The sequence below is a fragment of the Bidens hawaiensis genome, unplaced genomic scaffold (genome assembly GCF_021521415.1).
Source record: "Bidens hawaiensis isolate Kalapana, Puna unplaced genomic scaffold, B.hawaiensis_p1.1 tig00012775_1, whole genome shotgun sequence".
Lineage (NCBI taxonomy): Eukaryota > Viridiplantae > Streptophyta > Magnoliopsida > Asterales > Asteraceae > Bidens > Bidens hawaiensis.
Window position 1 is genome coordinate 366,794 of NW_027492058.1, and position 26,194 is coordinate 392,987.

General features: G+C 38.0%; 1 protein-coding gene across 1 annotated transcript; it reads right to left on the reverse strand.

Annotated features, from left to right (window-relative positions):
• Positions 1–2,433: 2,433 nt before the first annotated feature.
• On the reverse strand, positions 2,434–6,341 carry LOC143542097 (serine hydroxymethyltransferase 7-like). Its single transcript, XM_077034759.1, has 4 exons — positions 5,445–6,341; positions 4,953–5,340; positions 3,771–3,872; positions 2,434–2,897 (listed from the first exon to the last, which is right to left on the reverse strand). The coding sequence occupies exons 1-4, from the start codon at positions 6,339–6,341 to the stop codon at positions 2,674–2,676; spliced, it is 1,611 nt and encodes a 536-aa protein (XP_076890874.1). The 3' UTR covers positions 2,434–2,673.
• Between the last annotated feature and the right edge of the window lie 19,853 nt (positions 6,342–26,194).

Genomic DNA, 26,194 nt, shown 5'->3' on the forward strand with positions numbered 1-26,194 from the left:
GGCTTTAATAAAAGGAAAGACAAGGGGTAATTTGGTAACGTAACCAATTTTGGATGGACAAACCGACGGTAGACTGACAGAGGGATGCATTTGGTCACGCTAAAAAACCACGGGAATGCATCCGGTTTATTTTTCTTTCGAAGAACTCAATGTGCTGTCCACTAGGGATGAACAAATTCGGTACTGGTACCAGTACCGAAATTGGTATCGTCGGTACCAAATCGGTGCCAAAGTTTTGAGTTTCGGTATCGGGACCGGTACCAGTACTGGTATTGGTATTTCCCAAAATTTTCACCTTTGGCACCGGTACCGAACCGAAGATTTCAGTACCGGTACCGGTAAAATTTATGATTTTCAAGACCGGGACCGTCGGTACCGGTACGTTACCGATCTCATCCCTACCATCCACAAACTACATAGACGTAAACTATAATTCTCTATATATTTTTAAAAGAATTTTATTTCTTTTGGACATGTGTAAACTGTAGCTGATATAACGTCTAAGATTAAGCATCCTAAAATAATAATAATAATAATAAAAATATTGTTATTATTATTATTATTATCATTTTTATATCTATCGGCCGCCATATACCGGCGTCAGTAGTTCTCGCTAATTTCTCGGGTGAATTGTAGGAGCGGTGGAAGCTTAAGTGGCCCGTTCTTTCGTTTTTTATCCATCTCTAATTATGATCATTTCATAATTATCTCCTATTTAGATGGAGCAGCCACCGATTGCATTGACTGAATGCAGCAACATCATTAATTATCAGAATGGAATTGTTTTACGTAGGTACTCGTGAGTCGTTTCCACGACAAGGAAGCTTCAACGGACCACGACGATCGAGGATTACCGTCAACCCCCAATCTCCATCACAAACACAAACCCCCAACCCCCAGTTTTGTCTCAGTATAAGTTAAGTATTCTAATAATTTATAGACGGTTTATTTGAAGGTGGTACTTGGTAGAGATGGAGGTGGTGGTCGTGGTGGTGGCTATTTTAATAAAGAGAGAGAGAAGGGGTAATATGGCAACTTAACCAATTTTTGGATGGACAAACAAACGGTAGACTGACAGAGCGATGCATTTGGTCCGCTAAAAAACAACAGGAATGCAACCAGTTAATTTTTCTTTCAAAGAACTCAATGTGATGCCGTCCACAAACTACATAGACGCAAATTTAGTTCTCTATATATTTTTAAAAGAATTTTATTTCTTTTGGACATGTGTAAACTGTAGCTGATGTAACATGTAAGATTAAACATCCTAAAATAATAATATTAATAATGATAATAATAATATTAACAATAATATTATTATTATTAGTCACCATATACCAGCGTTGGTAGTTCTCGCTCATTTCTCGGGTGAATCGTAGGAGCGATGGATCGCTCAAGACCCATTCTTTCGATTTTTATTCCATTTCTAATTTTGATCGTTTGATAATTATGTTCTATTTAGATGGAGTAGCCACCAATTGCATTGACTGGATGCAACATCATTAATTATCACATTAATTATCAGAATGGAATTGTTTTACGTAGGTACTCGTGAGCTTCAACCGACCACGACTGTTGAGGATTACCGACAACCCCCGATCTCCATCACAAACAAAATCCCCTAACCCCAATTTTGACTAAGTATAAGTTACGTCTTCTAATAATTTATGGAAGTGGTTTATTTGAAGGTGGTGTTTGGCAGAGACAGAGGAGGGATGCATTTGGTCCCGCTAAAACCACAAGAATGCAACCGGTTTATTTTTCTTTCGAAGAACCTAATATGATGCCGTCCACAAACTACATAGACGCAAATTGTAAATCTCTATGTATTTTTAAAAGAATTTTATTTTTTTTGACATGTGTAAGCCGTAGCTGATATAACGTGTAAGATTAAACATCCTAAAATAATAATATTAATAATGATAATAATAATTGTAATATTATTATTATTATTATTAATTAATATTTATTATTATTATTATAGTGAAACGGTTAAAATACACAAAAAGATAAAAATGAGAAGTGAAAGAATGATTTGTGGCCTACAAAAAATTCAAGAAAAATAATAAAAAAATCATAACTCAAAATATAAGTAAAATAAAATAAAAGTAAAAAAAATTAGTCAAATAAAATGTTAAAATGTTTACCCCGTCTTTCTCATTCCCAAAAAAAAACAACAAAAATTCCGCAATAACCAAAAATAAATAAAAAAACACAATAATAAGTAAAAAAAGAGATAATAGATCACACTTAAAAAAGATAAACAAAAACTCAATACCATACTTAAAAAAGTGGCAACTCTTTATTCAAACAAAGTATGCCCAAAGATTTGTATATCACACTTTGAAAGCAGTACTATGTAGAATGTCACTTTAATCCTAAAAAATACACAAGATGATGACTAAACATATTGAAAAACTCAACTACAACTATACTCAAAAGAATGAGTAGTATCATGACATCCATTTAATCAAAGACTATAAAATAATTACTATACTCCGTTCCATGTAAGATATGTCAAGAGTAGCATGACCAAGAGCCAAAGGCAAACCGATTCAGGCAAAGGTGTTTCATGTCAAACGCATCTCGGCCAGTCTTCTTTCATGGGTTTGACACAACACAAACAACAGTTTGGCCTCATAGACAATGTTTGAGGGGCATAAAGGGTATTTTCTACAAATCTTGGCCTGGCATTGAAAACTGAGTTGCAAAGTTTTCAACTTGAGCCCTGAGTTCAATAATATCTTTGTTGTTTTCAATACCTTTCAAGAAAGATTTCACCATTTTTCCGTGTTCCCTTTGCAATGAACTTGTGATTTGAGCTGCTCGAAACAGAAAATCCGCCATTGTTTCAAAATCAGATTCTAGACAACCCCGTGATGTCATTGCAGGAGTACCTAACCAAGTTTACGTTCATCACTAGTTAGTACAATGGGGTCACCGCCTTTGGATAACCCAATAACACTTTATACAACTTTTAAACATATTTACAAATAACTTGTGTTATTGTGTCTACGAAAAACTAATCTATTATAAAAATCTTTTTTTCTAGTAAAGTCATACAGTAACTAGCTGCAGCCTATTAGAGATTAAAAAAAAAGAAGTTGCTTTTAGCTTAAAGTTTTTTATTTCGCCCGTTTAACCCGTTAGAGGTAAACATAACAATAGGTGTTAACTAGCCAAGCCGCTCGTGAATTACTCGAGATCGGCTCACTAAAATCCGGCATCAAGCTCAGCTTAAACAGGCTCGAGCCTAAAAGGAAACCTGTTGAACAAACGTGCTAGAGCATGAGCTTCACTTATAGAGCTCCAGCAGGCTCACAAGCCTATTATCTATATAATTTTTATTCAATATAATAATAACTATTATATAATACCATGATTAAAATAACTAAATGATGTTATATATAAAAATTATAATATTTAAGATATATGCAAAATTACAAATGTTAATAAAGAATAAGCGAGGTGAGCTTGAGCTTAAGCTTGAAAAATTACTCACGAGCCAAGCTTGAGCTAAAGAAAATAAAGCTCAAAATGACCCGAGATGAGTCGAGCTTGAGCTCTCGTAAATTAAACGAGGCAAGCTCGAGCTTAGGCTAACTCACGCGCAGTTCGTTTACACCCGTAAACATAACCATCAATCAGTAAATGGTTAAAATTGCAACTTCTGATAGGGTGAAATAGGCCGTATACCTCTAGAAAATTTGGTATAAATTTAAAGAACAATTGTAAAAACTAGAAAAAAATATTCAGGAATTTGTACTAACCGATTGTCACTCCTCCAGGAACAAGAGTTCCATTATCATCAAATATAGCAATTTTGTTAACAGTAATATGGCACGTCTCACATACTTTCTCCAAATTCTTACCTGAAAACGAGAAAATAAAACACGTGTCAATAATAAGCAACAAGAAAACTAACACATCATACATTAACACATAGTTATCAAAAGCGCAGCGCCTGGCCGCCTAGGCCTGTTTTTTTTATTTTTTGCGAAGCAGTGGTCCACCGACTCCCTTGACTATATGCGCTTTTCTAGGAGAACAGTTAGCTTGATTTTATTTGATTTCTTACTTAGCCCATTTAAACCACTTGCCTAAAATTAATCGGATTAACAAAATTAGCTCCAATCTCCTGCTGTATAATAATCAACAATCGGTTATGCATATCACAAAGCAAGAACACGGTCAACAGAAGAGTCAAGAGGGGCTAGTAACAGTAAAGCATGTATATTTATTGATCTTTTAAGCACGATTATGTTGTAAGTTAGTTCTGTTAAAAAATGCAACTTGTAACAGTTATTGATTCTCATATTTCTTAATTTTAATTATTTGAAGATGCATGTTTTTTATTAACTATGATGAAGCTGCTTTCTTTTAATGATGATGCAACTTTGTGTGTCTTTTAACTACTTCTGTTAATATTATTTCCAAAAGTATGAACATGCTGCTTACTTTGGGATTTGAGATGATTTTGGTACTTTATGTTGAGGATTATGGTTTTGTAATATTTAGGTATTTGAGAAAAGTGATATTTTCCATACAAAATATTCTTCAATTTTTTTACTTAAGTGCACTTTTTTTCTTTTGAGGCCCATGCTTTTATTTTCGCCTTGCACCTAGGCCCTTGGAAGCAGCCTCCTCAGACCCTACCATAGGGTCTGAGGTAAGGTTGTGCACTACTATCAAGCCGGGGGTCTCATCGGAAGCAGCCTCTTTATTCTTATGGGGTAGAGGTGAGGCTGTCTATAGCTTACCCTCCTCAGACCCTACCATAGCTTTGCTATTGGTGGGATTTATTGAGTACGATGATGATGATGACCTAGGCCCTCGGAGAGGCCTTTGCGCCTTGAGTGCGCCTAACGCATTTGATAACTATGCATTAACATCCAAATAAACTTTAAAGCATTGAGCATATGACAAATTAGATAAAAATAGAGGACTTGTACCGGTTATCCCAAGATTTCTAAGATCCCAAAGTAACAAATGGTTGTCGGTCCCACCAGTGACCAGCCTGCAGTTTCTTCTCAACAAAGCAGAAGCCAAAGCCTGAGCATTTTTCTTCACCTGCTGCATATATTCTTGATATTCTGGTGTTGTCAACTGTTTCAGTGCAATCGCAAGTACAGCAATGTGGTTGTTGTGGGGCCCACCTTGAAGTGCAGAGCACACAGCAAAATTTATCTTTTCCTCAAACTCATATTTGTCACTCCCATCACCACTTTTCCTAGATTTAAGACCCTTTCTGTAAAAGATTATACCTCCTCGAGGCCCACGAAGGCTTTTATGAGTAGTTGAAGTTACAATGTCACAATACTCAAACGGGCTTTCGCATTCCTATTAAACATAACCATGATACAATCAAGACATAATAAAGATAAACGCCACACATCAAGAAACAATGAATTATTACTTATCAGTGAGAAAAAAAAACACTTTACCTTTGCAGCAATAAGACCGCTAATTTGAGCCATGTCACACATCAAAACCGCACCACACTTATCAGCAATCTGTCTAAACTTAGAATACTCCCATTCCCGAGGGTACGAACTCCCACCACAAATAAGTACCTTCGGCCTATAATCAACCGCTCGTTCCTCAAGCTTCTCAAAATCAATAATACCCGTCTTCGGGTTAACCTTGTACGACAAACTCTCAAAGAAAATCGAAGCCCCCGAAACTTTCATCCCATTAGGCGTATAATACCCGTGACTCGTGTTCCCACCAGAAGGAGTATCCAACCCCATAATTCTCTCACCGGGGAGCAACAAACCGGTATAAACCGCGAAATTAGCAGACGTACAAGAATACGGTTGAACATTCACTCCCCAGCTATCGGAATCAAGATTAAAGGCATCCAACGCGCGTTGGCGACAAAGGTTTTCAATCTCATCAATGTACTGATTTCCGGCATAGTATCTAGCACCCGGCATGCCTTCGGAATACTTATTCGACACATGACTGGCTAACGCTTCCATAACCGCTTTACACACAAAGTTTTCGGAAGCAATCAATTCAATCCCTTTATACTGTCTTTCCTTCTCTTTCTGGAGAATCTCGAATATGTCGGGGTCGGCTTCTTGAAGTGATTGATTCCCCCAGGCGCGAACCGCCTGTCTACGTGACTCCAGGGTTGGGATTTGGTCGGGTTTCCGTTTCAAAGACAAAGAATGGCCTAGAATTCTAAACTCCTGGTCTTGTTCTTTGCTAATTTCATTCAAATCCATTGTCTTAGTGTTGAACTGGTCCATGTGTTTGGTGGGGATTAATTGAAGAGGGATATTGTTGTGGTTGTGAGATGGAAAGCCTAAGGATAGGTTGGATTGGGTGAAATCCATATAATATATATATGTATATTGAGGTAATGAATTAAGCTAAGAGTGAGGTGATATTGGATTTCAATTTCATTGATTGTACGGTACCCTAATTAATTAATTTAGGATGAATTGAAAGCGTACCTGTTGGAGAGATTATGACTTATGATATGATGATGATGATGACGACGACAACGACGATGTTGAAGGGTTGCGATTGATATTAGCAACACAGAGAGAGAGAGATGAAATAAGTAAGATTATGGCGTGGGTTTGACGAACGAACAAGAAGAATAAGAAGCAGCAGCATCATCATCAGGCCAGCCACATGGGGGATGTACCTGGACACGTAGCAAGCAATATCGGTTTTGGTGACAAAAAATAGAAAAAAAAAAAAATAGCATGTGTTTATTTCGTGTCGTGATTGTTTGATCACATGTATTTTCAAATCTTCTAACTATTCGTTTTTAGCGACGGGTTCAGGAAAATTTCTCATAAGGGTCGGAAATTTTGGATGCCGGTGAATATTAAATTTTCCGTTATCTTTGGATCGGATCACATAAAAAAATAACAAAATTAAATTATAAAAATACAAAACAAAATTACGTCAACTGCGAGACGCATTGAGGCAACAAGGCCCCGAGTTGGTACGCAAAAGCGCACCATTTACGTACATGATACAAATATGAATAAATTTTGCGTCTCACTTTTACATATATGATAAAAATATGAAATAAACTTTATATTTAATTCAGAAAAGAAAATGCACGGTAACTTGGTTAAAACAAAATTTAATAACTTAAGTTTATTTAATTTTAAGTCATTTAATATTTATATGCTATTTATTATTGAAAATAAACAATTGAAAAAGAGAGAAAGATGAAAAGAAATGTGTGCAGAATGAAAAGTCATTGACTCACTATAAAAATAAAATAAAATAAAAAAAACTAATAAAATATCAATTTCAAGTCAACTTCTCTCTCCCCTTTCACTTATTCATTCCCTCTGCGTCTCAAAACTCGCCGGAAAATTTTCCGGCTTTATTCTTTTTCTCAGTTCCATCTTTTCTCCTTTTTTCAGTATTTCACAGGGGTCGGTCAGGATTTTTCTGTATATATAACACTAATTATTCTTTTCTCACATGGTACGGCCGACCCCCATAGTCAACCCGTAGGTCCGCCCCTGTACGTTTCATGCAATTTGTTTGATTATGATTTGGTGTTTTTGGAAGAAGCAGAATGCGTAAGTCTATAAATGGGTGTTGATACATTTCATTTGCATAGTTTAGTGGAAGAAATAAAAGTGTTTGACTTTCTTTTGGTAAAACATAGGTAGTGACGGATTCAAGAATTTTTCCCAACTATATTTAAATACTCTAATTTTATAAAGACCAGACAAACAAAATTTTGGGTTCCTTCGATGGTTCGGTCGGTAATCACGTAATTGAGGCCTTTGTGGCATAGACTAGTGATTATACGTGGCAAAATGGGTTGGGAGGTCGAGTGCGTTAAAAAGTAGTTTTAGAATATAGTATATTTGTTTCGGGTCGGAATACATATTAACAAAATTAGCACATGTCAATTTAAAAGAAAATATTAAAATGATTAAATCATTGACTTAAAAGTCATCACGGGTCGGAATGCATATTAACAAAATTAGCACATGTCAATTTAAAAGAAAATATTAAAATGATTAAATCATTGACCTAAAAGTCATCACCTTATCATACAGCATTATCACTAAAAATTTTATTCATCTCCTCAATATTTCATTACCAAAGTGACCCAAAGGTCAAACAAAACATTTTCATATATTTTAAAGGCTCGAAATACACGACCACAAAAAGGGGGCATAATAAGTTATATTAATAATTGTGGTACGAATCAAATTGAGATCAGGCGAAAGGATATCTAAGAACAATATAATCGTTGTGGTCTGGAAGACATGAAATATGAGGATTCAGAATAATTCTACTACTTCAACTTGAATTGAACAACATTCTTAAAACAATTAAAAAAACCCTAGATCTAAAACCCCAAATATGAAATTAGCATATTTTAACAACAAATCTACCTACAAAAGAATAAAATAACATCAGATCTGATGCTAAAATGGACACAAGACCAAAGTTAAAGCTAGAACCTCAATGTTTTTGTTAGTATTTAAAAAAAATCACCAAAAAACGCGCTGCAAAAGAGAATCAAGCCTTGGTTCATTCTGTCACAAAGTAAGGTTTAACCAGTAGACTGCTTATTAATTATATATGCGGGTTCACTCTATTTATTTATATGGGTTCACGGTAGTTTTTTATATAAGCATTATACTAAAAAACCGAAGCTTAGTGGGTTTCCGTGAACCCGGTACCTACTATGTAGGTCCGTCCCTAAACATAGGTCAAGAAAGGTTGAATTATCATGAGAGAATTGGTGTAGCTTTTGGGTGTAATAGAAGTATTATTGTTATTTGTATTTTCTTTTTCATGTTAAACATTTGAAAGAAGATTCTCATTAAACTCAAAAGTCAAAACGATCAATAAAGCGGTAGGCAAATGAGTAACAAGTTGTGCCGCAACCCCCTTTTGAATAGCAAAGCCAATCCTGCTAAAACGAAGCTTTGAGATTTAGTAGCCGAAAAAGTACCATGCAGGACCCGCTGAACCCTGCTCAGTAAATTCACAACCTCTGGGGCTAGAAAACCAAATGCATCAAAAGAAAATAGGAGAAACACATGTTGATTCTCTAAACAAGCTTTCTTGTGTGTTAGCAACTTTACCTGATTTGGCCTTCAACGCGGCCGACCGGTAACAAACTCATGGTCCCTGAGCTCAACAAGAGAAGACACTCTTGTAAGGTCCACACAAACGTGTTTTCCCCTACCCACCCAAACACAAGAATATCAGCTGGCCGTAAACGTGGATCTCCCTTCAAGCGGATCCGTAAGAAAGTTATCAGAAGCCTCCTTTATAGTAGAAAACTGTAGCATCCCCAAAATTTAACAACTTAATAAAGATAAAGGACCAAAAATATTTTCCAAAATAAATAATGGAAAATGTTAAATATGAAGATGAAAGCATCCCATATTGAAGAAATGAGAAGAATAGATTCATCCCACACTGGAAGGAAGAAGAAAGTGGAATTATTCCATATAGGTATAAATATAAAAAGAGAAATTCCTCCCACATTGATAAGTTATAAAACTTGTGAGCTCTTTATAAGAAGATGAGCTCACATAGTAATACTCTTATGTGGATTAGACATACTCAGTGGTCTTAGCGAGGGTGCGAAGCACCCAACACGCACGGGCTTGGACGATAGGCGCAACGTGGTGCGTTAATGGCGCACTTTGCACTTCACATGCTGCCTAAGTATTTTTGGAAAGTAAAATGACTAAATGGAAATTTTAAATTTTGAAACCCATCAAGCTACGCGACGGTCAAGGAACAAGCCCCTCGCGATACGCGATGGAGCCTCACACAAAACGAGATCTGGGCGGTGTCGCGCTACGCGATGAACCCGTCACACCCCAACCTAAGGCGGAAATGTCGGGGTGCGAACCGTGGTTCACAGCTCACAAGGTACTATCATACAATATAAAATATGACAATATCTATTTATTTATTTCAAATTTCAATCAAGTACACAAAGTTTAACAAATTACCAAAACAAAATAAAATATAATTGTTCTTTAATTTATTGTCTAAGGTCTTTCTATGTGTTCTTCACCTTAGCTTCAAATCAATTGGTAATCCTGCATATGCGTAGAAAATAAACAGAGATTTGTCAACAATACATGTTGAGTAAGATGATCACCAATTTTGACCATAATAATAATATATAATAAATAAATAATAAATAATAATTGCGCAAACAAAATAATGTGAGTAATAATCAATCAAACCGTGAGCAAATGAGATGTCAGTTGACCGTTTCCTAGCGAATTGGGCATTGGCTACTATGACTAGCATACAAATGTGATTGTCGGTTGACCATGCCTCACGAACACGGGCTATGGCTACTAGGATGGCGTATGATCATATTATAATGTGAGTATGATGGACCTCTCTGAATATGATAGAATGTAAGCACATAAGCAAGTAATAAACAACATTTGATTGAATACACACCATCATTCGTTTTCTAGTTTTGTGTATGTATGTAATATAAAAGTAAGTATTAGTATGCATATATCTCCAAAACATTTGAAAACAGTAAATTAAAACTGGGAATTATATCTCACCTTATTACTTAGGCGAGTGTGCAAGAAATAAGAATAAAAACACGATTAAACGAACGAACCTTCCTTTAATGTGCTGACGAGATAAACCAAACATACCTGAAAATTAGAGATAATAAACTATGACTAAAACCGAGAACATAGCCGCTAGAATCGATCCAAACGGATGTCTAGAACTCCAGTTATGAGGTTTTTAATGTTTAAGCGAGCTGGTACTGACCAGAATCCGAACAGCCAGTCCGAAGTCGATTTTTGATCAATAGACTTAAAATATCGAAACAAAAATAAAAGTATTCTGTATCGAAATTCGTTTCCAACCAGAATTGTTAGAAATCGATTGGTCAAAGTTGTTGACCAATATACCTTTAAACGGGTCGGAAAGAAATTGACCACCGAAACTACTTCAATAACTGAAATTGATTGAAGACTTTTCTTAAGTGGATGGAAATACACAAAAACGTAGAAGACAACTTACCCAAACGATGAATGGAACAAGAGATAATCGAGGTCAAAGTGGTCTTGAGCATCAAAGTCAAACCGTAGATGAAAGAACTTGAACAATCTTTACGAAATTGATAAAGAAGAAGTTGGATTTCGACATTATGGTATGGTGGCTAATGTTTTAAGTATTTTTTAGGGCTTAGAGGTGTGTTTTGATTAAGTAAAATAGATTATACCTTGTTTATAAAGTAATCCACTCGATTAGGAAACAAAATAAGCTATTAATTGAAAATCTGGTACAATAACTAACAAATTTGGCTTGGACAACAAGAAAATAAAATTGGACCAGCTATAACATTTCTTTTTGTTTAAGTTTCGTTAATTTAATAGAAAATAGGAAAGAATTGGCAAAATTAGTCCCTGTAGTTTCCGAAAATGCATTTTTAGCCATTTTAAGCGATTTTAAGAGTTTCTAAGGACTATTTGGCATGTCTGAAAGTTATGAAATTATAAAATAAGTTAAACCAAGTAAAATATCAATAAACACAAGTTTTAAATAATTTAAAAGATCTGAATTACATTCTCGAATCGGTTTAAACATAAACGAATACAAATACGAAAAAAATCCGAGATGTTACAGTCTCCCCTACTCTAGGGAATTTCGTCTCGAAATTAAGGAAAACTAAAACATAATCGTGTTATAAATAATTAAACTTAAGGAAAACATTATTTAAATAAAATTTAAAATTTATCATAACATGGAACTTCTAATAGCCGGAGCAACGCTCCAAATGACAATCCGATAAAGACACTTATATATAGGATGTACAAGCGGCGTATCCACTATGTCCTTATCATCTCTACATTTGTACCATTACCCAAACTACTTTCAGTTCTAGATTATGACACACAACTGTACGTGTTATGATTTCCATGTGAGGACTTGGATAATTATGTATGCATTCATAATTACTCTTATCGCCGGATGGTACGCACAATCCGTCCTATCATGTGAGTTACATAACATTAAAAGATATAATTTTGATATAAAGAAAAAGTTTTAATTAATCTTAAAAATAAAATCAGAAGATCATAAATTTTTAAAATATTAAAACAATGAGGTAAACTTTCTAAGTTTGTTTAAATGAAAACATTAAGTATTTATTTATTTATTTTTTTTTAAATAACTTTTCATCTGAATGTATAAATCTTAAATTTAAAAGGAAATGAAATCCTAAACATTGAGAGTGATGAACGAGGTTAGGAATATAAGATAGTAACAAACTTTCGTGAACTTTACAAATAACATAAGTTAGCAAACTAGATTTTTTTTATTATTGTACGAAAAATATCACAACAAAAATTAAGTGAAGGATTAAATAAATAGTTCAAATAACAGCAAACCTTAAAATGAGTAATGACATGTGAAACCTTTAAATATCGTAAACATTAGGAATGAAATTCTTAAGACCGAGAGTATATGTTTGAACAAAGTTAACGAAGATTTTTTATGAATCGAGTTTAGTTAGATGAAAAACTTATGAGATTTAAAAAGAAATTGATATAAAACTGTAGCATTGAAATTGTGAATTTGAGATGAGATGAATTCAAATTACAATATTAAAATATTAAAATGAATGGTAAATAGTAATTGAAATATTAAAGAAAATGCAAAAATGAACGTATTCAACAAATCGTTAATGGATTAAATATGGAAACGGATATTCCCGAATCACCGAGATAGTCCTATTCCAAATAAATCATTAAAATTACATATAATATAAGTTGTGTCATGTAACAACTCGGGTTTTCCAACGAACGAATTTAAAACTAATATTCGATCCGTTTTATATTTGGGAAAATTTTATCATCGAAAAATAATCGCGTTTATCGAGAAATTATTATATGATTTATATTAATTTATTATAATTATTTAAAATGTATTTAACTTTGCAAAATGAACGTTTTTAGCCCAAAACTAAAATTCAATCCTGTATTGTATCCATATAAACTCTCTAGGGACTAAAATGCAATTGTTATATATATTAACCATTTACCCAAACCCATAACCAGTCACCCGTATCCGCAACCCGTATCCATGACCCGTCTAGTTTACTTGAGCCTAAATTAACGAACTAATTTAGGAATTGGATTGTGTTTATGATTTCTCATACTATAATCGGCCTAACTAACATCATGAATTAGGAATCAAGATCAAACATAATGTGTAATTGATTTATTAACCAAAACCGTCATGCTCTAAACTAATTATATAACTTAGGCTTACACATTATTCAATTAAGCCCGTCTGCTCTTCCTTCACAACCAGACGATCAAAACCCCTCAATCTAATTGCAATACTTTTGGCCGCTAACCCCTGTTCAATTTGGTTCTTGCTGTCGGCTATTGTGTTCGCCGTTCTCTCTGGTAGCCTCATCAATCAAGGTAATTAAGATATGAAATAAATTCGCAATACAGCAATATACGATAACCCAACATTAACTGGTCAGACATACAACGGATTGATCGATATCAGATCTAGGGTTCTTATTCCAAATTGGGTTTTATTAAGTTCAGTATTTAATGAATCGTTTTCAACTTTAAACCAACTGACACACCAGCTCAGTTGGCTGGTGTGTGTGTGTGTGTTAAAATGTTCAGGCCGGCCAGCAACCCAAGTTCGAATCCCAGGAGGCCTGTTTTTGTTTTATTATTTTCTTGAGTTGTTTTGTTTTGTTATAAGTATTTTAATCAATATTAAGTAGTAATTAAATAATGTTTTGTTGAAACCGACATTCTAAAAATTAAACGTTTCGTGTCAATTTGTCTGGATACAAGTTTTCGTGTATATATATATATATATTATTAATAATGAACCAACAATTATTTTATTAATAACCGACGCTAATGTTAATGCTTCTCATTGTAAAAACGTCTTTCTAAATTCATTTATATTTAATAAATATATATTATATATGTATATATATATATGTATATATGTTAGTGTTATTTATTTTAAAAATCATAATAAACGTATTAACGTATTTAAAAGTATTAACTATATTTTAACCATCAAATTACGATAAGATTTCCAAGATATAAATTTTAAGATAATTATATATTTAAACGTATATTTTTATAGAAGATCTCGACTCATTTTTAATTAAACTAATTATTTGCAAACCTGATTTATGACTGTAACACCCGTTAATTCCGGTTCCAAGAGTTAAAGCTTGTAAAGTATGTTCTATTTTCGGGATTTAACCGACGTTTCTCGGAAGCCTTTACGTCATCCCGGTACGTTAAAGAACCTAACTTTTCCTTCCATTTTGCCTTACACTTCAATCTGGAGGGGCTAGAGTGTAAAATATTATGTTATAACACAACCTAACCCTAGCCCCCATCTCTTTCTGCGATCAGCAGGTAGGAGCAGCCCCAAGACCACCAATTTTCCTTTTTGCAGCCAACTCTAAGCCATGAAAACTTCAATTTAAGGTCGGTTTTATGATTCCACATGTCTTTTACACCTTAATTGATCATATTAACGCGCTTATTGGTCGTTAAGGTTGAGTTTTGATAATAACAGTTTGCTGACAGATTCGTATACGTTTATTGTAGGGTCTGTAAAGCGATGATAATCCATTGTTTTTGATCGATTCTTGATTCCAAGATGTTCGACTTCGAGTCTAGTTTCCAGAAAGGTATAATACGTAATTTTTGGACGAGATTTGAATGGTTTTTATGAATTTATAAAATCGAGTGTCAAAGCTGATGCGGGATGACGGATTCTAGTCTATCTTCCCGACGTCATAACCTTTTTTCGACAGGTCCAAATTGGTTGGTTCCAATTCTGAAAGTTATTATTTTGAGTTAGGAACCAAACCCAATTGGAATCGTTTAATTTGGTTTGGTAATGAATTTTATAAAAATAAAACCATTTTTTTGCGCACTAAAATAGCTGCACGTACCTTGCTGTGTTGGGGGAATTTTTATAATTTTTGTGTCCAATAGAAAAATATAATAAAAATATTTTTATAAACCTAAGACATTTATTAAAGTCTGGTAAAAATTTAATAATTTATTACAAAGGTTATCCTATGTAATTAAATGCATCTTCGCATGCAAAAATCTTCACGTTTTACTCGTTATTGATCGATAAGTTCGTTTTAGGCTTAACCGGTGGATGTTCAATTGTGTTCTTGTCGGGGCTGTTTGAAGTGAGTTTTTGCACCACAATCTTCCTAGGTATGTCCCGTATATCATACTCAAAGATCATGTTCTTAGGTGTTCGTTAAGTTGATCAACTAGTTGTAGTTTGATTGTTATGTTCGGTTGTCTAGAATTGTTGAGTTTGATGCGTTAATCGGTTGGATGACCAACCGAATCAGTTTGCATGGCCCTAGGGGAGTCTAAGGGCTGTGGGAAAATTATTTTTTGATGCTCGGGGCTGTTGTGGTTAGTGCTTCGTCAATCGAGTCGGCGGTGCGCGGATTTTCGTTTAAACGGTAAAGTAAGAGTTGTAAAAAGTAACCGTCAACCCTATCAACTCGGGTGGCATAATCTTGACGAATGAAAAGATTTAAAATGGAATTTGGTCCATTCAGGGCTGATTCGTTTAACAAATGGTTTTAAGGTTTATTGCAAGCGCATTCGACCCGAATTGATTTTCCTTGGGCCTTGGGTCAAGTCGTTGGGCCTTGGGCCAAGTTGTTGGGCCTTGGGCCAAAGTGTTGGGCTTGAACAGCCCATTAGGCAAGAGTGTTCTTACGGTCTAGTTTTGTAACGTGTTGTGTATAATTTACAGGCTCTTGCTTGTGATTGTGCACTTAGGGATTTTCCTAGCTCGTTGCAAGTGTTCGATGGATTTCAGGTGAGTTCTCGATGCCCCGTTTAACTCTTTTTAAGTTTTGGGCTAGCATGCACACCTAAGTGTTTTTCTTACTTGATGAAATGTTTTGAATGGTTTTACTTAGGCTTGCTAGTATCGGTAGGCCTTGGAATGTTATGGAAGGTGTATGTATATATATATATTTATATATATTTAGAATGGCCATTATTTGGCGAATGTTGTAGTCGTCTCGACTACTGAATGTTGCGTATGCCTACATTGTGTTTGCACGCGCCGAATGTTACGTGTTTGGGTTGTACGTTTGCTCGACCCTGAATGTTTGTAGTCGTCTCGACTACTGAATGTTGCGTATGCCTACCTTGTGTTTGCACGCGCCGAATGTTACGTGTTTGGGTTGTACGTTTGCTCGACCCTGAATGTTTGTAGTCGTCTCGACTACTGAATGTTGCGTATGCCTACTTTGTGTTTGCATGCGCTGAATGTTACGTGTTTGGATTGTACGTTTTCTCGGCCCTGAATGTTATTATATATATATATATATATATATATATATATATATATAGTGATATATATAGGAATGCACGTATAGAGATGCTCATACGTAAGGATGATTATTTATTTGAATGTGGTGACCTAACCGATGTACTTCCGTTTACCGTTTTAAAACCGATGGAATGATTATTTAAGAATTTTGTTACTTATTTAAAACTTGAACTCACTCAGCTTAAGCTGACTTTGTGTGCATGTTAGTGTGAGTTTCAGGTTAAGAAGAGGATGCCTTATCGCTTGGACGTGCACGGAGCTACTTGGACGGTGAAGGGCATACTGGAATGAAGAATTACTTACAAACCTTTTATTTCAAATGAACTTTTAAAAGTTATAATTAATTTTGATTTTGGGAACTTATTCATCTATTTACGTTTTCCGCCATATTATACTCTGTAATGCTATTTTAATGCAAAGAATTGTTTTTAAGTTTATTTAATTTCTCAAGTGTTTTGTATGATTACCAACTGTGGGGTGTCCCGGGGTTCGGGGCCTTACAAGTTGGTATCAGAGCCATGGTTTGAGGGATCCGAGCATCCCCGAATGCTTGGACTCGAACTGTAAGAAAAGAGACCAGTATGCCCACCGCGAGTAACTGCACGCCAAGAGGTAACTTTAAATTATTAGTCATTCCTTTAAATTTAAAAGTTTCCAGTAAGTGGTTAACTGCCTAAGTGTTAGATAGAATACTAATGTGGTTAGGGGCATGGGGTGCTTAGAACGGGCCGGTGAAGTAAACGACTAATAACACTTGATCAACGTTATTAGCAGTTTTACCCTTACCTTTCATGTTTTAAATACCACTTGTGTCTGACTATGTTAGGGTTCCGTCTCTGTAGGGATAGGATTTGGCTAACTCTCGAGTCGTTAGCGTTAAAGTTTATCTTAATCCTTAAATTCTCCTGTTCGTTTCCCATCCTCTCGAACGCTTTGCGCGTAATTGTTTAGCTGAGGCGTAGCATACTGTTACTCTGGGTTCCTTGGTACTTGACCACTTAAATTCCTCGCTCCTTCAAGAATGTATGTGCAACTGTTTAGCTATGTAGGAGCGTGACGTTATCCCAGATACCTTTCTACTTGATGAGTTACTGGCGTCAGTCTTATTTGAATCGGGCGCCAGTAGAAGTTTTGTGTCTACCGCTTTCTGTACCTCGTTGAATAAATCACCCGAGCACGTAGTCGATGTGTTTGAGGTTGAGGTCGCCGTAGGAAAATCTGTTTCCGTGTCTAGGGCTACAATCGGTGATGTTCCTATCGTTCGGGATTTCCCGGATGTAATTCCAGATGATTTGTCAGATGTGCCACTGGACCGCGAGGTCGAGTTCCAGATAGATCTTGTGTCAGGTGCAAAACCCGTTACTCGAGCCCTTATTGTCTAGCACCGAATGAGATGAAATAACTTATGGCCCAGTTGGAAGACTTGCTCGACAAGGGCTTTATTTGACCAAGCATCTCACCTTGGGGTGCCCCGGTCCTGTTCGTTAAGAAGAAGGACGGTAGCATGCGAATGTGCATTAACTACCGTGAATTGAATAAGCTCTCGGTACCCTCTCCCGAGGATCGACGACTTATTTGATCAGCTCCAAGGAGCTAGTTGGTTCTCGAAGATCGACCTTAGGTCCGGGTATCATCAGTTGAAGATTCGGGAAGAAGATATTCATAAGACTGCCTTCCGCACTCGTTATGGGCACTACGAATTCCTCGTGATGTGTTTCGGTTTGACCAACGCACGTGCTGCGTTCATGAATCTTATGAACCGGGTGTGTAGACCGATGCTCGATCGCTCTGTTATTGTATTCATCGACGACATCCTTGTGTATTCCAAAAGCAAATCCGATCACGCCGGTCATCTCTCAGAAGTTTTGGAAGCTCTGCGAAAGAACAAGTTGTATGCAAAATTTTCTAAGTGTTCCTTCTGGTTACGTGAGGTTAAGTTCTTGGGTCATGTTATTAACCCGAGGGGTATTTTGGTTGATCCTGCAAAGGTGGAAGCCGGGAATGATTGGGAGTCTCCTAAGTCTCCATCTGAAATCCGTAGCTTTCTAGGCGGGCGGGGTATTACCGCTGCTTTATTCCCGACTTTTTGAAAAATTGCTTCTTCGCTGACCAAGTTGACTAAGAAGAGTGTTAAGTTCGTTTGGGGTACTGAGCAGGAGGAGGCTTTTCTCGAGTTGAAGTTAACGCATGCCCCGATTTTAGCTTTACCTGATGGCACCGACGATCTGGTGGTTTATTCTGATGCCTCTTATCAGGGGCTTGGTTGTGTTTTGATGCAGCGTGGCCGAGTCATCGCTTATGCCTCACGGCAGTTGAAGCCTCATGAGGTGAATTATCCTACACACGATTTAGAGTTGGCGGCGTTTGTGTTTGCGCTTAATTTGTGGAGGCATTATTTGTACGGTGTTCCTTGCGTTATTTATACTGATCATAATAGCTTAAAGTAATTCTTCGAGCAGAAGGAACTGGATATGCGACAGCGTCGATGGTTGGAGTTGATTAAGGACTACGATCTGGAGATCATGTACCATCCGGGTGAGGCTAACGTGGTGGTCGACGCGTTAAGCCGGAAGGAGAGACCAAAACCTATTCGTGTGAAATCCTATCAGCTTATTCTTATACCCGATATTTTGAAAGAAATAGCCAACGTTCAGAATGAGGCTTTGCAGGTGGAATGGATTATGTCAGAGCGTGTTTGGGGTCAGGAGAAATTGTTAGAAGACGTCGGTGACGGGGTGAAGTACAAGGATGGTCGTTTATGGGTACCAAAGTAAGGGGGATTCAGAGATAAAATTTTGGATGAGGCACACAAGTCGCGCTATTCTATTCACCCGGGCGCGACCAAGATATACCAAGACCTGAAGAAGAATTATTGGTGGCCTGCGATGAAGTTTGAGGTGGCTCAGTATGTGAGTAAGTGTTTGACATATCTACAAGTTAAGGCCGAGCATCAAAAGCCGTTCAGGAAGCTTCAACCTTTTGAAATACCTGAGTGGAAGTGGGAGCATCTTACTATGGGTTTCGTGACTAAATCGCCTCGTACTCCTAGGGGTAATTATGACACCATTTGGGTAATCGTGGATAGACTGACCAAGAGCGCTCACTTCTTGCCGATTCGAGAGACTTTTAATTTTGAGCAGCTGGCCGATGTGTTTATTCGTGAGATCGTCTCTAGGCACGGGGTTCCGGTATCTATTGTTTCGGATAGGTATACGCGTTTCACCTCCAGGTTTTGGAAAAGGTTTCATGAGGAGATGGGCACCAAACTCCTCATCAGTACTGCTTATCACCCGCAGATGGATGGTCAGTCCGAGAGGACCATTCAGACTCTCGAGGATGTGTTGCGGGCTTGTGTTATCGACTTTGGTGGTAGTTGGGACCGTCACTTACCGTTGGTAGAGTTCTCGTATAATAACAGTTATCACGCCACGATTGGGATACCAACGTTTGAGATGTTGTATGGTAGGAGGTGTAGGACTCTAGTCTGTTGGGGTTCCATTGGTCAAAAGCAGTTGGGTAGTTTGGAGGTGGTCGAGGCTACGACTGAGAAACTCGACAAGATTAAAGCATTTATGAAGGCCGCGCAGGATCGTCAGAAGTCTTACGCAGATAAAAGGCGAAGACCTATTATTTTCTAGGCTGGAGATCGGGTTATGTTGAAAGTTTCTCCTTGGAAGGGCATTATTCGTTTTCGTAAGAGGGGGAAGCTCAGTCCGAGTTTTTTTGGTCCGTTCCGTATATTGGCCCGAGTCGGTGAGGTAGCATATAGGCTGGAATTGCCTGAGGAGCTCGCGGGGGTTCATCCTACTTTTCACGTGTCCCATCTGTGGAAATGCTTAGCGGATGAAGAGGTCCATGTGACTCTCGATGATATTGAACTCGATAATAAGCTGAACTACGTCGAACAACCGATTGCTATTCTTGACCGTCAGGAGAGGCGTTTGAGAAATAAGGTAGTTAGACAGGTGAAGGTGCAGTGGAAACACTGTAGGGGTTCTGAGGCCACATGGGAGTCCGAAGACGAAATGATGAAGCATTATCCACAGTTGTTCCTGTCGCATCGGGATTCGGGGACGAATCCCATTGTAAGGGGGGTGGACTTGTAACACCCGTTAATTCCGGTTCCAAGAGTTAAATCTTGTAAAGTATGTTCTATTTTCGGGATTTAACCGACGTTTCTCGGAAGCCTTTACGTCATCCCGGTACGTTAAAGAACCTAACTTTTCCTTCCATTTTGCCTTACACTTCAATCTGGAGGGGCTAGAGTGTAAAATATTATGTTATAAGACAACCTAACCCTAGCCCCCATCTCTTTCTGCGATCAGCAGGTAGGAGCAGCCCCAAGACCACCAATTTTCCTTTTTGCAGCCAACTCTAAGCCATGAAACTTCAATTCAAGGTCGGTTTTATGATTCCCCATGTCTTTTACACCTTAATTGATCATATTAACGCGCTTATTGGTCGTTAAGGTTGAGTTTTGATAATAACAGTTTGCTGACAGATTCGTATACGTTTATTGTAGGGTCTGTAAAGCGATGATAATCCATTGTTTTTGATCGATTCTTGATTCCAAGATGTTCGACTTCGAGTCTAGTTTCCAGAAAGGTATAATACGTAATTTTTGGACGAGATTTGAATGGTTTTTATGAATTTATAAAATCGAGTGTCAAAGCTGATGCGGGATGACGGATTCTAGTCTGTCTTCCCGACGTCATAACCTTTTTTCGACAGGTCCAAATTGGTTGGTTCCACTTCTGAAAGTTATTATTTTGAGTTAGGAACCAAACCCAATTGGAATCGTTTAATTTGGTTTGGTAATGAATTTTATAAAAATAAAACCATTTTGTTGCGCACTGAAATAGCTGCACGTACCTTGCTGTGTTGGGGGAATTTTTATAATTTTTGTGTCCAATAGAAAAATATAATAAAAATATTTTTATAAACCTAAGACCTTTATTAAAGTCTGGTAAAAATTTAATAATTTATTACAAAGGTTATCCTATGTAATTAAATGCATCTTCGCATGCAAAAATCTTCACGTTTTACTCGTTATTGATCGATAAGTTCGTTTTAGGCTTAACCGGTGGATGTTCAATTGTGTTCTTGTCGGGGCTGTTTGAAGTGAGTTTTTGCACCACAATCTTCCTAGGTATGTCCCGTATATCATACTCAAAGATCATGTTCTTAGGTGTTCGTTAAGTTGATCAACTAGTTGTAGTTTGATTGTTATGTTCGGTTGTCTAGAATTGTTGAGTTTGATGCGTTAATCGGTTGGATGACCAACCGAATCAGTTTGCATGGCCCTAGGGGAGTCTAAGGGCTGTGGGAAAATTATTTTTTGATGCTCGGGGCTGTTGTGGTTAGTGCTTCGTCAATCGAGTCGGCGGTGTGCGGATTTTCGTTTAAACGGTAAAGTAAGAGTTGTAAAAAGTAACCGTCAACCCTATCAACTCGGGTGGCATAATCTTGACGAATGAAAAGATTTAAAATGGAATTTGGTCCATTCAGGGCTGATTCGTTTAACAAATGGTTTTAAGGTTTATTGCAAGCGCATTCGACCCGAATTGATTTTCCTTGGGCCTTGGGTCAAGTCGTTGGGCCTTGGGCCAAGTTGTTGGGCCTTGGGCCAAAGTGTTGGGCTTGAACAGCCCATTAGGCAAGAGTGTTCTTACGGTCTAGTTTTGTAACGTGTTGTGTATAATTTACAGGCTCTTGCTTGTGATTGTGCACTTAGGGATTTTCCTAGCTCGTTGCAAGTGTTCGATGGATTTCAGGTGAGTTCTCGATGCCCCGTTTAACTCTTTTTAAGTTTTGGGCTAGCATGCACACCTAAGTGTTTTTCTTACTTGATGAAATGTTTTGAATGGTTTTACTTAGGCTTGCTAGTATCGGTAGGCCTTGGAATGTTATGGAAGGTGTATGTATATATATATATTTATATATATTTAGAATGTCCATTATTTGGCGAATGTTGTAGTCGTCTCGACTACTGAATGTTGCGTATGCCTACCTTGTGTTTGCACGCGCCGAATGTTACGTGTTTGGGTTGTACGTTTGCTCGACCCTGAATGTTTGTAGTCGTCTCGACTACTGAATGTTGCGTATGCCTACCTTGTGTTTGCACGCGCCGAATGTTACGTGTTTGGGTTGTACGTTTGCTCGACCCTGAATGTTTGTAGTCGTCTCGACTACTGAATGTTGCGTATGCCTACTTTGTGTTTGCATGCGCTGAATGTTACGTGTTTGGGTTGTACGTTTTCTCGGCCCTGAATGTTATTATTGAATGTTATATATATATATATATATATATAGAGTGATATATATAGGAATGCACGTATAGAGATGCTCATACGTAAGGATGATTATTTATTTGAATGTGGTGACCTAACCGATGTACTTCCGTTTACCGTTTTAAAACCGATGGAATGATTATTTAAGAATTTTGTTACTTATTTAAAATTTGAACTCAGTCAGCTTAAGCTGACTTTGTGTGCATGTTAGTGTGAGTTTCAGGTTAGGAAGAGGATGCCTTATCGCTTGGACGTGCACGGAGCTACTTGGACGGTGAAGGGCATACTGGAATGAAGAATTACTTACAAACCTTTTATTTCAAATGGACTTTTAAAAGTTATAATTAATTTTGATTTTGGGAACTTATTCATTTATTTACGTTTTCCGCCATATTATACTCTGTAATGCTATTTTAATGCAAAGAGTTGTTTTTAAGTTTATTTAATTTCTCAAGTGTTTTGTATGATTACCAATTGTGGGGTTTCCCGGGGTTCGGGGCCTTACAAGTTGGTATCAGAGCCATGGTTCGAGGGATCCGAGCATCCCCGAATGCTTGGACTCGAACTGTAAGAAAAGAGACCAGTATGCCCACCGCGAGTAGCTGCACGCCAAGAGGTAACTTTAAATTATTAGTCATTCCTTTAAATTTAAAAGTTTCCAGTAAGTGGTTAACTGCCTAAGTGTTAGATAGAATGCTAATGTGGTTAGGGGCATGGGGTGCTTAGAACGTGCCGGTGAAGTAAACGACTAATAACACTTGATCAACGTTATTAGAAGTTTTACCCTTACCTTCCATGTTTTAAATACCACTTGTGTCTGACTATGTTAGGGTTCCGTCTCTGTAGGGATAGGATTTGGCTAACTCACGAGTCGTTAGCGTTAAAGTTTATCTTAATCCTTAAATTCTCCTGTTCGTTTCCCATCCTCTCGAACGCTTTGCGCGTAATTGTTTAGCTGAGGCGTAGCATACTGTCACTCTGGGTTCCTTGGTACTTGACCACTTAAATTCCTCGCTCCTTCAAGAATGTATGTGCAGCTGTTTAGCTATGTAGGAGCGTGACGTTATCCCAGATACCTTTCTACTTGATGAGTTACTGGCGTCAGTCTTATTTGAATCGGGCGCCAGTAGAAGTTTTGTGTCTACCGCTTTATGTTCCTCGTTGAATAAATCACCCGAGCACGTAGTCGATGTGTTTGAGGTTGAGGTCGCCGTAGGAAAATCTGTTTCCGTGTCTAGGGCTACAATCGGTGATGTTCCTATCGTTCGGGATTTCCCGGATGTAATTCCAGATGATTTGTCAGATGTGCCACTGGACCGCGAGGTCGAGTTCCAGATAGATCTTGTGTCAGGTGCAAAACCCGTTACTCGAGCCCTTATTGTCTAGCACCGAATGAGATGAAATAACTTATGGCCCAGTTGGAAGACTTGCTCGACAAGGGCTTCATTTGACCAAGCATCTCACCTTGGGTTGCCCCGGTCCTGTTCGTTAAGAAGAAGGACGGTAGCATGCGAATGTGCATTAACTACCGTGAATTGAATAAGCTCTCGGTACCCTCTCCCGAGGATCGACGACTTATTTGATCAGCTCCAAGGAGCTAGTTGGTTCTCAAAGATCGACCTTAGGTCCGGGTATCATCAGTTGAAGATTCGGGAAGAAGATATTCATAAGACTGCCTTCCACACTTGTTATGGGCACTACGAATTCCTCGTGATGTCTTTCGGTTTGACCAACGCACCTGCTGCGTTCATGAATCTTATGAACCGGGTGTGTAGACCGATGCTCGATCGCTCTGTTATTGTATTCATCGACGACATCCTTGTGTATTCCAAAAGCAAATCCGATCACGACGGTCATCTCTCGGAAGTTTTGGAAGCTCTGCGAAAGAACAAGTTGTATGCAAAATTTTCTAAGTGTTCCTTCTGGTTACGTGAGGTTCAGTTCTTGGGTCATGTTATTAACCCGAGGGGTATTTTGGTTGATCCTGCAAAGGTGGAAGCCGGGAATGATTGGGAGTCTCCTAAGTCTCCATCTGAAATCCGTAGCTTTCTAGGCTTGGCGGGGTATTACCGCTGCTTTATTCCCGACTTTTCGAAAAATTGCTTCTTCGCTGACCAAGTTGACTAAGAAGAGTGTTAAGTTCGTTTGGGGTACTGAGCAGGAGGAGGCCTTTCTCGAGTTGAAGAACAGGTTAACGCATGCCCCGATTTTAGCTTTACCTGATGGCACCGACGATCTGGTGGTTTATTCTGATGCCTCTTATCAGGGGCTTGGTTGTGTTTTGATGCAGCGTGGCCGAGTCATCGCTTATGCCTCACGGCAGTTGAAGCCTCATGAGGCGAATTATCCTACACACGATTTAGAGTTGGCGGCGTTTGTGTTTGCGCTTAATTTGTGGAGGCATTATTTGTACGGTGTTCCTTGCGTTATTTATACTGATCATAAGAGCTTAAAGTATTTCTTCGAGCAGAAGGAACTGGATATGCGACAGCGTCGATGGTTGGAGTTGATTAAGGACTACGATCTGGAGATCATGTACCATCCGGGAGAGGCTAACGTGGTGGTCGACGCGTTAAGCCGGAAGGAGAGACCAAAACCTATTCGTGTGAAATCCTATCAGCTTATTCTTAAACCCGATATTTTGAAAGAAATAGCCAACGTTCAGAATGAGGCTTTGCAGGTGGAATGGATTATGTCAGAGCGTGTTTGGGGTCAGGAGAAATTGTTGGAAGACGTCGGTGACAGGGTGAAGTACAAGGATGGTCGTTTATGGGTACCGAAGTAAGGGGGATTCAGAGATAAAATTTTGGATGAGGCACACAAGTCGCGCTATTCTATTCACCCGGGCGCGACCAAGATGTACCAAGACCTGAAGAAGAATTATTGGTGGCCTGCGATGAAGTTTGAGGTGGCTCAGTATGTGAGTAAGTGTTTGACATATCTACAAGTTAAGGCCGAGCATCAAAAGCCGTTCAGGAAGCTTCAACCTTTAGAAATACCTGAGTGGAAGTGGGAGCATCTTACTATGGGTTTCGTGACTAAATCGCCTCGTACTCCTAGGGGTAATTATGACACCATTTGGGTAATCGTGGATAGACTGACCAAGAGCGCTCACTTCTTGCCGATTCGAGAGACTTTTAATTTTGAGCAGCTGGCCGATGTGTTTATTCGTGAGATCGTCTCTAGGCACGGGGTTCCGGTATCTATTGTTTCGGATAGGGATACGCGTTTCACCTCCAGGTTTTGGAAAAGGTTTCATGAGGAGATGGGCACCAAACTCCTCATCAGTACTGCTTATCACCCGCAGATGGATGGTCAGTCCGAGAGGACCATTCAGACTCTCGAGGATGTGTTGCGGGCTTGTGTTATCGACTTTGGTGGTAGTTGGGACCGTCACTTACCGTTGGTAGAGTTCTCGTATAATAACAGTTATCACGCCACGATTGGGATACCAACGTTTGAGATGTTGTATGGTAGGAGGTGTAGGACTCCAGTCTGTTGGGGTTCCATTGGTCAAAAGC

What these genes read in the sequence shown, in the direction of transcription:
- LOC143542097 (XM_077034759.1), bottom strand. Translation starts at nt 6,341, where the DNA reads ATGGATTTCACCCAATCCAACCTATCCTTAGGCTTTCCATCTCACAAC. An exon ending in TAGAAATCTTGGGATAACCG is followed by an intron (nt 3,873 to 4,952) that starts GTACAAGTCCTC and finishes TCTCGTTTTCAG; the next exon opens with GTAAGAATTTGGAGAAAGTA. An exon ending in TCCTGGAGGAGTGACAATCG is followed by an intron (nt 2,898 to 3,770) that starts GTTAGTACAAAT and finishes AAACTTGGTTAG; the next exon opens with GTACTCCTGCAATGACATCA.